The sequence below is a fragment of the Chaetodon auriga genome, chromosome 12 (assembly GCF_051107435.1).
Source record: "Chaetodon auriga isolate fChaAug3 chromosome 12, fChaAug3.hap1, whole genome shotgun sequence".
Taxonomy (NCBI): domain Eukaryota; kingdom Metazoa; phylum Chordata; class Actinopteri; order Chaetodontiformes; family Chaetodontidae; genus Chaetodon; species Chaetodon auriga.
Genome location: NC_135085.1, coordinates 6,743,053 through 6,756,951, shown reverse-complemented (window position 1 = coordinate 6,756,951; position 13,899 = coordinate 6,743,053). Strand labels below are relative to the sequence as shown.

Genomic DNA, 13,899 nt, shown 5'->3' with positions numbered 1-13,899 from the left:
GCAACACCTGGAATGCTAACAATAAGATGACTAAATTTAACCACTACAGTACACTGTTCATCTGCTGCTGACGTGAAACTCTGACTTATAAATACACATGCTGAGAAATTGAGTGAGCGTTCCCATAGAAGCCCAGTATTAATGTTAACGATGTCTTGACCTATAGTTAGGCTCTGCAGTCATACAGCCATTCTCTGGCCCTGACCTACCATAACATTAAACTGCACTGAAATCCCACCAAGCAAAGAGCAGATACGTAGTGGTTTGATCATGCCTTCTACATTTCTATCTCCCTGAAAGAGTGTTTTCTTTTTTTTTAGGGGTAGTTTTTTTCATCAGGGTCATCTGGTGGGCACCCTCTCAGCTGCTGTTTTCAGTGAAATGGGCCCATGACACAGAGAGGACTCAAACTCACAGAAACACTCTTCTCTTTACCTGCATGCACACATTCAACCCAGCCCTCTGACGCATGCTACCAGCTAGCAACATGCTAAGCTACCCAGCAAGTCAATGAAAGCAGCCATTCAGCCCTCACAGTCACTTTCACGTGCTTGGATACATGACTGACGCAGCAATAAATAACTGACGTAGCACGACTGATTCGTGTACACATAAACACTGCAGTAGTCTTGTGCAGACACTCAACACAGCTCCAGAATATTCTACAAAGCTTATCTCCTGCTGTGGTTGACTACATTCACCAGAACTTTATTAGCATCTGACAGCACTTACAGGAGCGCTTACTGGACAGGGCTGGGTCTAATAAGGCCTCACCTTGGTCTTGTTTAAGGTTTGGACGCAGATCTGAGCACAAAGTAGTGGTGAGAGAGATCATATTGTTGTAATTCCTGCCAATTAATGTTACTGGTGGCTGCTAAATGAGCTCTGATGTTTGGCAGGGTTGGCTTCTATAACGCTGTTTAACAAGACACATGCACGCACACACGCACACACACACACACACACACACACACACACATACACACACACACACACACACACACACACAACAGCGTTTTCCTCTAGATGGCAATGCTGTCCTCTGGATCTGCTTCACAAGCAGAGGAATGGAAGCAGCCCTGTTCACCACAAACCACCTTAACTGACTAACCAGCATCCTGGAGGACTGATGTCATGGAGTGATACAATGACAAATGAAGGTCTGTGTCAGGTCTTATTTCGTGTCCTTGCACCTGTTGCCAGCCAGTCTATGGTTTTATAGTATAAAATGTGAATGCTGCAGAGCACAGCTGTGTGATGCTGCAGGGTTGGGGGTTACATTAGCACATCATTTGAGTGTATTAAGCAACAAAGTTTGACATAATCGTCACATTCACACTGTATAGGTTTGGGGTGGATTTAGTCTGGAATGTGATGTGAGACACTGCGGTTTTTAGGATCAGCGTAACCAACACGCCGCCATGCCATCCAAAACTGATCACAAAACAGTTGGGTTTTAAGCAAGACTCACCTCCCGCTGTGGTTTCCTCCCTAGCAATAAAACTTTATTAGCATCTGACAACACTTGTCTTAATGAGTCACTCTGACAATGATCTAACACACATATATGTGGTTTTTTTTCGCCTTATGGGAAACAGGCTTTAGCATTGCAGCATCTTCCACAGGCCTGTGTCTCAGCCGGCCTGCCTGAGCGATGGAAGAACATAGTGGATAGGAAGCAAACAAAAACACAGATGCAAATGTGGAAACATTGTATTTGAGGCCCTCTCGACCCCCCTCACCCACCTCCCACCCTCTGTGCAATGCGTATGCATGCTGTCATCAGTTTCTAGTGAAGTTAGCTGCACACAGCAGACATCATAATATGACCACAGAGCTACCTGTACTCCAAAAATAAGTGGCCTCAGGTGTCCTGTGTCAGTTAATTTGTGGTATTTTCATTAAACACAATTTATCTGGGAATGTGCACTACATGTACGTGGACAGTCAATGGTCCCCATCACATCATCACAGGCTGGACTTTCTAAAGCCTGCAAATAGTACCAAGAGGAGGTGCAGAAGTTTGTCTCAGACTCCTTGAATTACAATATGGTGAAGAGTTATTATGGACTTTTTACCCAATGGTGACAAAATAAACTGCCTACTCTAGGTTTAAGGCCAATTTTGAGGTACTTCTACTTGAGTATTTAAATGTTCACATACTTCTACTTCACTACAGTTTCGAGGAAAATATACTTTTAACTAATACTCTGCAAATTGTCAACTTTGGGGCAAGTTTGAATCAGCAGAAGTTTGGAGGAATCACAATGTGAATGCAAAAGCATCGCATCACACCCCGTTTCCAGCCCAGTATTCATCTACCAGGTGAAACCAAAGGGAGCAGAGCTGAGAGAGAATGAAGGGTCATCAATGAACGCTGATCAGAGCTGATCATCTCGTGCTTTCTGTGTCCCAGAACTGTCCTGCTGTGATGGAACGAACCCTGCCGAGGTTACACACAGCCTATTAAGAATGAACTGGAAAATAAGAAGTGTGTGTTTTGCATCAACACCATCTTCCTCGTGTGTGAACGAGACCACTCGCGGTATTTGAGAAGTTTTATTTTTTCTTTTTTTTTCAGCATTTCTTACAACAATACAGACGTCACAGAATACATAGTTTTACAAACACAAAGCACACCACCACCTTGGTTGCTGCTGCTGCTGCAGTAAAGGGAAGGGGGTAAATGCTGCGGGTTCTGGAGGTTGTCAGTTCAGCCTTGACCATCCTTCCTTTCCAGAGACGTCCCTCATCCGTTATAGCTTGAAAGAACCTGCCCTTCGGGGTTGCCAGTTTTGGACCTTTTTTGCAGCATAGCAATATGATGGAACAATGGAAAAAAGCTTTCTTTTGAGACACTTAGGGGTAAAACAAAACGTTTCTAGACTATGATCTGAGCATGGCGTTACTCCGAATGAGAGGAAGCAGAAATGGAGGTTAAAAGAAGAGGCTCAGTTGGACAGTGTTGCAACTAAAGAGCAGTTCCATCCTTCTGCTTGTTTGCAGTGTAGGAAATTTCACCATTCGATAAAACTAAAAAAGATCTTTCCTTGATTTTTTTTTTTGGGTACTCTGCAGAAAAAATTACACCACCTAAATCTTGACCATCTAGTCTTGAGCAGTCCATTATTACTTAAATTTTTTTTATTCCTGTACAGTGAAATAAAACTCCAATGGATCTTCAAATGATCTTTTTTTAAAAATACAGAAGGCTTCTTTTATTCCAGCCATTTTTTCCCCCAAACATCATTCCCAAACCCTTCCAACTAAAAACAGGACTTTGATATTATATACTTCTGTGTGTGTCTGCTGATAGTTGTGTGTGCATGTGTTTGTGTGTGTGTGTATGTGTGTGTATGTGAGAACTCTATGTCATTTACACCCAACATTGTAAACATACATAGAACTATATTACATGTGCTTGCACTGCATCTTGGAAGGGGAGAAATTTTGGTTTACTTCACTAGAACACCACAAAAGAGGGGGGGGGGGCTCGTGAGAAGAACAGGTGGTGGTGGTGGAGAGGAGGAGGAGGAGTGTCAAACTCCTTTTCAAGGTTGTGAGGTTATTCTCAGTTTGGTTGAAAGCTCAGTTTTAGTGGACAGGCCCTTTTTTTTTTTAATTCTCATACGCAACAGGGGCATGGAGATAAGAGTTTTCTCTCTGGAACAGGGAACAAAAACCGAAAACAAGCTTTCTGTTGAGTCTTCAGAGTAGAGCTCGTTGGCCAGCACCACCGAAATGTCAAAGAGGAGCTAGAGGGGAAAAAAGAAGTCTTTCTATTCTGTATTAAGAAGTTCCTTTCAGCTCCAGCTGCATGAAGCTACCAGGTCTCAGCAGGGCTTAGCTGGGTGTCGGTGGTCTCCACTGACTCAAGTCCTTCAGTGGACACCCCGTTACATGTACAGGGAGTCATGTCAGTGAGGCAGAGGGAAACAAGCCTGGTGACCAGTGCCATTGTAGATCTCTGTGGTTTCATTTTTTTTCCAGGGGTGGTTAGGCAGCAAGCCAGAGAGTCGGTGAGTTCTGCTCAGTCATTCGCTTTCATCCAGTTTTGACCTCCTGAAAGAGCCAGCGGAGTCTCAAAAACAGCCATCTCGCTCTTGGAGGGTCTGGAGCTGCCGACCCCGTGCCACAAGAGAGGGAAAACAAACGACGGTCAGCAGGTAGGGCGGTGAGATCCAAGATGAGAGGAGGGATGGATTGGCAGGACGAAGAGGTGAGGGTTGGGGGTGGGGCGAGGCGGAGGGGGTTGTGTGTGCTCTTTACAAGTAGACACGCCTCAGGTCTCCGGGTGAGGTGATGGTGTTGCACTGTGGGCACAGCTTCTTGTTCCCCTGTGACAGATGGAGGGTCAACAGTTAGTTTTGCTGCGTGGGAAATGTGTTCAGGTCATGATTACAGTGCTGACATGATTAGTCGATGCATCTGTTAGTCAAAGGTCAGAAAATGTGTCGACATTTTTGATTTATCAAAGCAAACGTTAAGACCTTTATTGTTGACTCTCTCTGTAAAGTGGCTCTCTCTTAACATGACTCTGATTGGAGCAAACAGACCTGCTGGACTGGCACCGGCTGAATCCAGCTGACTAGCTTCAACCCCATGCAGACCACATTTAGTACAAGACACTCTAAACCAAGCTCTCCTCATACAGTACAAACTGATCTGCACAGGGGCTGCATGTGTCTTTCTCAGTGCTTGACAGGTAAGCCAAAATCTGCCCTCTGTGTGAAGGAGTCCTCCCTTCAGCCCTCTTCCTCTCCCTGTGTGCTCCTTTGATAGCATGCCATCTGCAGTAAAGCAGCGGGTGATAATATGCAACACCAGGCTGACAGCGCAACAGCGTATGGACTGGGTGGTCTCTACTGCTGTCCTCCACCTTTCTTGGGTGGGGTGGTGAGCGCTGGCTGCAGGCACATTCCCCACCAACAGTTTTCACTGTTGCATTGGTCACAGATGTACGAATAAAAATAAAAGTCACAACAGATTATGTAAAATAAATCAAGTATAGTCTTACATCTGGAGTTAACTTGGAAAGGAAGCTGCAGCAATTACTTCTATTATGTTCTGTTAGCTTACGGCTATGATACAAGTCATGCTAATAATTACTATAAAAGAAGCTTCCATGACTCCTTCTTCCCTTCCTATGATTTAATGCCATTCTACATATTAAACCCCCACGAAAAGTGACTTTTTTGATGTATTTGAGCTGCAAAACTGAGCGTCACCTATCACAAAAGTGTCTCTTTGGTATGTGGGGACCCTCATCAGTCCACTGTAATGTGTGCAGAAGGTGTGTAAAACAGTGAGTGCTTGACTTCTTACACAGGTACAGCAGAATGCGGGGATGTCATAACTGGAGTACCTGCACCTTCTCAATCCCTGCACTCCAGAGCAAATGTACAGGCTTGTCTGACCCCAAAGATTTATTGGCTTCTTTTCCTGTAAGCCACTGAATAAACTCTTTGGGGTAGGTGCATAGACTAAGGCAGTCTGTAGGATGAACACACACACACACACACACACACACACACACACACACACACACAGGAGGACTGAGGTGGTGCAAAAGTCTGACAGATCTCACACCCTCCTGCTAAGAGGATTTGTGGCTCCAGAGTGCTCAAAACAGCCTCAAGAGAGAGGAAAGAAGAAGAAGGAAAAGTGTGGAGGTGAAGAAAGGCAGAGGAGGGAGGATGTGTGGAAGTCTTGGGTGGTGTTGACACACAGGTTTCTAAAACACTGAACATTTAATGAAATTGGCATAATCTACATTTCAATCAGGTCCGATAAGGTGAAAACATACTACCTGAAGGTGAATCTGACTGATATTCAATGTCAGTTTTGTGTTGTTGACTCATATTAGCTGGTTTCCAAAAAGGTGCTGAGGTTCATAACCCAGCCTGTTTCTGTGGAAAACATGTCCACACACTTATGGATGCACCAGCGAAGTTACGAAACCTTTCCTCAGTCTCCACCTGCTATGACCTGTGAGCGCTTTACTCATGAGAAATGTCTCAACTTTCCACAGACAATTCAGCCAAATAAGGTCTTTGTCCTGGAGACTTCTAATCAACACTTGTACTGCGCGTCAGCATGAACAGATGATCAGTCTGGTTTCCATTTCAGTTGGACTGGAAACCACATGAATGTGTGATTGATGAGGTCTAATCCTATATTCCTGTAAAGAGACTCAATTGTAGGACATGATGTTTCCAAAGAACTCTGCCTGATCGGACTCTAAGATGCTCCATGACACAAGAGAGCTGCATGTTTACATCTCATACTCTGTGTGATGGAGCCTTCCTCCTGTTTGTTTGCACGTCTGTCGAAGCAGTGTGCCCCTATTTAGTGTGGGCGAGAAGTGTGTGTGAGTGCGTGCCCGTCACGCTGCGCTCCAGCTGCCTCGCTCATTAAAGCGGCGAGGGGCTGAGCTGACGTTAACTAGATTCCCAGGCATTTACTTTGATCAGCTTGGCCCTCCCGTTTTTATAGCTGACTCCAGGCTATGAGTTTAAAGCGCCATACATTAGACCAGTGACGGCAGCATGCGTGCATGTGCACGCACACACAGACACACACACACACACACACACTGAGCACTCAGGTACATGGCACATGGAAACAATGGGCCTCATTCAACAATGATTTCCTACACTCAATGAAAGAAAACGAAGAAAACCCTTAAAGTAATTTCTAAAACATGCACACAGTTTGTACTCATATGAATTTCTTCATGAATCAGCATTGATCTTATATTAGATGCATGTTCCAGACAGTCATTAGCACAGCTAAATGCTGAATGACTGGTGGCCATAGACACTTGGAGGGGGGGACTAAGGATTGTGTTGCACAGGTTCAACCTGAGCTTGGAGCTGAAACAAAACTCCTGTAAACATGTTGAACCACATCGCTACCTCTGGATCAACAATATGTAGCTCTTATGTGGTCAGTAAAAATACTAAAACTAGTCTTTAGTATTTAATACTAAATACTAACTCTGCTGCTGTTTGTTTCGTGGTTTGGGACATGCCACAAAAGTACTATATGTCGTTGAGTTCACTGTTGGTCCATGATGTAGAGTTGGCTTTTAGACAAATGAGAACAAAATTCACACGTTGAACAAAGCACACGTGTGCATATGAGCCTTTCATGAATGAGGCACAGTAATTTGCACAGTCCTTTGGTCATTAATTTCTGGCCCTCTCTCTGTGTTTGGTCCTGTAATTATGCTAAGAGTGTATTTATAATTGCAAGTATAATATCAAAGGAAGCTAATGGTGGGGAACTGCTTGTTAGTAATTGCTGACGCATGTCACAAATGGCAATTGATGGTGTTTAATGGAAAGAGCCACTGAGAGAGGAGGAGGCTTGAGAGAGAAAAAGTAATAAAGACGCAAGAGGGAAGACAGTGAGGTGAGAGAGGAAAAAATACAACAATGGAGGACAAGTGGAGGAAAAAGGAGATAACAGAGAAACCAAAGAGCCAATGAGGAGACTGTTTTTCCTCCCAGCAGCAGAAACACTGTGCTCCATTTACCACATTAGCACCAGCTAATTACACACTACTGAATATATTAGACTAACTAATAACCAACAAAACCACTGTGTGTGTGTGTGTGTGTGTGTGTGTGTGTGTGTGTGTGTGTGTGTGTGTGTGTGTGTGTGTGTGGACCCGAGGCAGTGTGTAGAACTCATTGGAAGTTCACGCTGACCACTTTATTCCAACATTTTAAGGAGCCTTTTGGGGACCATTCCATCTAAGCTTTTCCCCTACTGAGAACTAGGAGTGTTTACATTGTCTGGATTTTGTGTGTGTGTGTGTGTGTGTGTGTGTGTGTGTGTGTGTGTGCGCGTGTGCAGTGAGGGAACAGGTCATTTGGGGAATATTCCATTTTAGTTCCTCCCTATGGGCCCTGCTTCAGACAGAAACTCACAGACTATGAAATGAGGCTGCAATAACTGGATGTCATGAGGAGCTGCCCTGGAGCACGAAGGAGTGTGTGTGCATGTGTGAGTGTGTATGTGTGGACAAGTGTGTGAATTTGTACATACCAGAGTCCTGAGCCAGCATTCTTCACAATGGACGTGCCAGCATTGGATGGAAGTGAGCGGCATCGTGTAGGAGTCCTACAAACACAGAGAGAGAGAGAGAGAGAGAGAGGAAAAATGTGAAATTACACCAGAGTCAAAGGACGCACCAGCCAGTCAACAACAACCAGAACAACACCGGACATTCCCTGACCAACAGCAGCAAACCACTAACCATGGAACGACACAGCCAACAGCCACAGAACCACTGAGCAAGGCAGCATGTGGGGCAACTGAACCGGCAACCTGCACACACACACGCACAGACACCATATCGGGCAGGCAACGAGCAGAGACGGAGGGAAGCAGGCAGAGGGGGGAGAAGATGAGGGAGAAAGCCATGAATGAACGCAATCTGATGGGCGCTCTTTTCTTTTCCACTCGAAAAGAACGGAGAGATGAGGGAGGAAGGGAGGGGGGAGGAAGAGGAGCGGAGGGGGGAGGGAGGGAGTGCCTTACCCTCCGTAGGGGCTGTGGGAGGAGCCTCTTTATGCCGCTGCCGTAGCCACCAATCACAAGGCCCCTGTACAGGCAGTACAGGCCGAGGGGGAGGGACTTAGGCTGCCTCTCTCCGACCTCATTGGCCAGTGGCCGGGGCCCTGGCCACGCCCCTAGGCTCTTGATCTCCGCACCTGATTGGATAGCAGGCTTCCTCTGCGGAAGGGAGGGGTGGGGGTGGGGGAGGAGAGGGGGCGAAAGGTGGCAGCTAATCATAGAGGCGGGCTTGTACACCACAGTGCAACAAACACGCGCATGGCCAAACACACTGACCCAACCCGTACGCACACACACGAGAGCACGGACAGCCTGGACAGCCAATGAGCAAACTGCTATGAGGACTCTCCATCGCCGCTCACGATGTCAAATAAGACCAAATGACAAACTAATGCTGATGACTTGGCGAAGTTGCTGAAGGGTGTTCGCCTCTAAACGCAGCAAAAGACAAGCGGAGTCATTCACTCAGTATGAGGTGGCGCTATGATCACTGCTGCTTCTGATCTATTTTGTTGCCGTGAAAGCAAAGCTCTGGATTTTTAAGGTGGCTCACTGTGTTTACTCTTGAAGGTGCAGTTAAGGACATTGAATATTGGGACAAATGTCTTCATTATACACCGACTTTCACTGACATTGCTAAGACAAGAATGCTCCAAGGTGGGGATGAGTGGCTATGGTGCTCACTGTGATGACGCTGACATGGGAGCGTTCCTCAATTCATGCACCTGAGAAATACTTTCACTATTGATAAACGCTGAAAAATGTCTAACATTTTCCTAAAGACGAGGTTATGTTTTCAAATGTCATGTTCTGTCTCATTAATCACCTGTCCATCAACTATTCGACTAATTACTAATCAGTCACCCACTAACTTCCATTAACAATGCCAACACAAAACCGTGCTCGGCTGGGTGTGCTGAGCATTAATGCTGGTCACTATTTTACTCTACCTTTCATAATATGCTATAAAATACTGTAATGGTGTAATACTACATGCTCAAAGTGCCACTAGAGCAAAAAACTGAGTCTGTTGTAGGACTTTGATTTCTGGCCTGTTTTAAGCAGCTGTTGGTATTAAATTCAGTTACTGGGTGACTTTGCAGATCAGTCTTACATCTTTAAATTAACATGGAAGCTCTGTTTCTCTGTTCAGGGCAAACTCTACAAAGAGTGTCTCATATTATCAGAATAAATGTATTTGCAAAACTCTCACTTCCAAAAATCTGAACAAAACAAGGCTGAGTTGCTACACTGACCAGTAGATGGGGGTAGAAATCCACTGAGCAAGTAGAAATCCAAAGCACAGCACGGAGCTCCCTACAGGACCAGGACAGGATAAAGGACAACTTGAGCCAACTTGGCCGGAGTAAGGCAGCACTTTTTCTCGACTTCCACACAACTACCTGAGCACCGGGAGGTTGCGATCCATGCACAACACTTTGAGTTACTGAATCAAAACTCTGCAGGCTGCAACAGAAACCTCCACCTCCTATAAAAGGCTCCCTGACTGCCGACTAATTAGAGCAATCTCATGACTTTCACATCAGACGCAGTGACAGGGAAGGAGCACACTGACAAGTTCAAGACGGACAGAGACAGATTAGATGTAAGGCGCCCGTGTGTGTGTGTGTGTGTGAACATTGTACACATATTTGCGTTTCTCTGGATGCCTGAGTGTGTGTGTGTGTGTGTGTGTGTGTATGAGATGAGGGACAGTGACAGATGAGCGGAGAAGAGCCGTGTGTCCGTGGGGCAGTGAGTGATCGATCGCTGTGCCTTGCCCTCCGTGTCACCTCAGGCACCCAGCGACCTTTAGGAAGCGCAGGCGTCGGTAATTACACGCTTCTCTCTCTCTCTCTCTCTCACACACACACACACACACACACACACACACACACACACACACACACACACACACACACACACACACACACACACACACACACACACACACACGATGCCGACGCTGCACTGTCCACAAGCTTGAGGGATGACAGGACGGGCACTTGACACAAAGCGGGGAACATAAACACAGATGGGGAGTGCAGGTGTCGTCACATCTCAAGCATCTGGTCGACATAAATATTGACAATGTCCCTCTTTCTACCTGATATTATCATGGATGAACATGTGGGTTATATTATTGATCTGGGAGTCCAGTCGATCACCTCTACATGCTGTGATGCTCTGAGAAATCTCCACATTTTACAATGCAGTGCTGCACCTAGATTTAATCTCTGCTGCCCGATAATGAATATTTTTAAAATATATCTGAGTTTTTGAGGTTGCTCCCCATTTCTCATACGTGGTGCTCAGTTTAAATCAGATGGTAAAACAAGCCAATAGAGCCTGCAGCACACATTCAGCAACTTGCAAAGCCATGCAGCAGCATAAACCATCAAAACGCCACAGCAGCACACCACCACGACTCACACGCTTAGAAAGCTACTCAGACTGCCACAGACGGAAATGAGATGCACACAGTTCCTACATGCACACTTCAAGGAGCCTCCAGCAAGGAACACAATGCTCTTAACACTGTTTAAACTGCCGCCGTGTGTCACTATGTTCACTGTTTATCTACACTGACTCTGGGGCTGAATCTTTAAGGGAGCACGGATTGCTCAAAACGATCTGAGGACCACCTGCCCCACTTCTGGCCTCAGAGACCAAAACTAATGTAGCAAGGTAAAGAAAAAAGGTATAACACAAGACAGTGCCTGGATCTCCTTTCAGAAACCGTCCGGTGTGCAGTGGGTTGTGGGACACTTCAGTTTGCAGAGACCAGTTGTATCCCACATAAAGTGATTTCGGACAAAAGGAGACAGGATTTGGAGTGTCTGACATGGGACAGATATTGTTAGCCTGTTGTGTATTTGGCCTACAATGTGGACTTTGGAGGATCCAGCCATGGGGCAGTGTGTGCAACTGGTTGGAAAGTTGCTCGATTGGAGGAGAGCGCTGTTGATTCAGCTCAAACAGAGCGAAGAGCAACATCCTCCTGGAGGGCTTAGCATCTACTACTAACTCTAGCATCAACTGCCAATCCTCTTAATCGCGGCCGCACCTGCATATGCTACGATATGAACTTTTCCTAAGCGCTTTCTGACCATTGGCAGAACACTGTTCCCATGAACGTGGTACTCACCATGCAGATGAGACACTTGTATCGGTCTCCTCTCAGTATCTGCCTCTCCAGCTCTCTGATTCGAGCCTTCAGAGCCTCCATGGTGGTAGCCGTGGACTCCTCCTCTGTTACCCTGGAGGAGAGGAACAGGAAGAGAGACAAAAGGAGAGATGTTTAGTCTGGACATTAAAAGACGCATTGATGGACATGAGACAGTGTGCAAAATTCCACACCAGCAACCACTGACAGAGTACAGACAGACAAATCTGGAGGTGCTGTTCAAAAGACTTCCACACTGACACAAAGACACCAGGAGACTAAATCTCCTCTTCTGTTTGTCTCCAGCTTTTTCAGTCTTGACACTGATGCACTCTTCTGTGACCCTACTCTAACCAAATATATGTTTTCATTCCCCAAATTTCATTTCCTGTGTTTCCATTGGCAGCCGTCTGATCATTATGCAGAGCAAGCCGACTCTCTGCTGCTCAGGATGCAGTATGACATGTTTGTGACTTGTCCCCACCATCCTTTACCTTATCCTCCACCCTCCTTTTCATCTTTAAATTTCTTCTGTTCTGATTTCAGGTAAGGTGCCCTGTTCTCCTTTTCTATCATCTCACACTCCCCTTTCATCCTCTGCATCTCCCCCTCACAATGTGTCCTCTTCTCTGCGTCCTTACTTCATCCCTCCTTCATTCCATCCACCGTCAACCCCGTCTTCCTGCCTCTTAGCAGCCTCTGATTAATGTGCAGCATGATAACAGAAAATGTGCATTTAACACTGTCCGACAGCATATGAAGCAGCCATAACTAAATCAATACGGTCGACGCGCGGGCCACAACGCCACCGCTGCTGCTGATGATTTGGCGCTGCGCGGCGAGGCCACGCGAGCCAGCCGGTGTTTATGATAGCCATTCACTCGTTCTCTGGGAAGATGCAATAGCAGTTTGTGTGTGCGCGCGTGTGTTAAAAAGGAAGCGAGTGTGTGCGTTTATGGTGATGTGGTCATTTTGCAGCCTGATAGCTAGCTGATCTATGGTATTGATCTGGATGGAGAAGGACAAGTGGAGAAGAGGGAAGGGAGGGCGAGAGCAAAAAGAAAACGGTAAGTGGCTGTGTGTGTGTGTGTGTGTGTGTGTGGCTGTGTGTGTGTGTGTGTGTGTGTGTGTGTGTGTGTGTGTGGCCAAGGATATGGCTTCATTTGCCGCATCCTCAAGTAGCAGGGGCTGCAGGGAAAAGAAAATAAGAATGGACTTTCTCAATTTCCTACTGCGAGTCGGGTTTCTGTACATCCATTCTTACTGTATGCAAACGGAGCAGTTTTACGTCTTATTTCCTGTCATCAAACAAGCTCATTAAAATAAATTGAACATTTAAACTAAATTGAAGATTAAATTAAAATTAAACATTCGAGGTTTGCCTGGCATCGCCAGACTGCTCCAAACACACACGGTGAAGCTTAGCAGAGGAGCCTTGTGTTTGCAGTTAGTTCAATTTCTTTTTGGACGGAACTCTGACATCTGACACGACTACAGACTTCACACCGAACAAGAGGAGAAACTGACGATGTCTGACTTTTTTAAATAAATTAAGATTAGAACTTGGCTGAGAACTCTCGATTTTGATTGGCTGGACAGTGTAACCTCTGATTATGCTTGTGTCCAGTGGTGATCCCATGGTCAGCATTGAAGAAAGCAGCTCTGCTCTTTGCTGTAGTCTGCCTTTGTTTGTCTTTGTGTGTTTAATACAGCCAGATTTCACAGTTTGTCTGTTCAGCTGTATGTTGTTAAGTATTATAAGTGGCATTCTGAGAGACAAGAACAATCTTTCACTGCATTTCAAAGTATGAACATCTTCTGGATTTGTACCGTTGGACAAATGAAGCAGTAAGACATCACACTGGACTCTGGGACCTTCTAACGTGTTTTCACTATTTTTTTGAGACTTACTTGTTAGATGAAACAGTAATTGGCTTTTGAAACTTTGAGTTGGGTGTTTCTTTCCCTCTGCACCATTCATTAAAACAGGAACATCGAGTTTGACAGGGAAATCAGATGTCAGGATCAGCTACAGGGCGGCGTGGCTGAGGCTGATGGGAATGTGAAATGCTTTGGTTGTAGTCGGGGGGTTTTCTTCCCGCATAAGGTCTCTGGGAAAAGTCAACCTGCTCTAGCTCCTCCCTGTA

At 45.7% G+C, this 13,899-nt stretch overlaps 1 protein-coding gene across 7 annotated transcripts in view; it reads right to left on the bottom strand.

Moving 5' to 3' along the window:
* Positions 1-2,540: 2,540 nt before the first annotated feature.
* rnf220a (ring finger protein 220a) overlaps positions 2,541-13,899 on the bottom strand; it is a 166,686-nt gene continuing 155,327 nt past the window's right edge. For 4 of the 7 annotated variants that reach the window (XM_076744698.1, XM_076744696.1, XM_076744697.1 and 1 more), the window contains 3 exons: positions 11,735-11,846; positions 8,056-8,130; positions 2,541-4,337 (listed from right to left, as the gene is read on the bottom strand). In XM_076744698.1, coding sequence (XP_076600813.1) covers positions 4,266-4,337; positions 8,056-8,130; positions 11,735-11,846 — 259 coding nt within the window. In that variant the 3' untranslated portion in view covers positions 2,541-4,265. Of the gene's footprint in view, positions 4,338-8,055; positions 8,131-8,550; positions 8,746-11,734; positions 11,847-13,899 lie in introns of all 7 variants that reach the window. The other 3 variants (XM_076744695.1, XM_076744692.1, XM_076744694.1) reach the window with 1 other exon arrangement.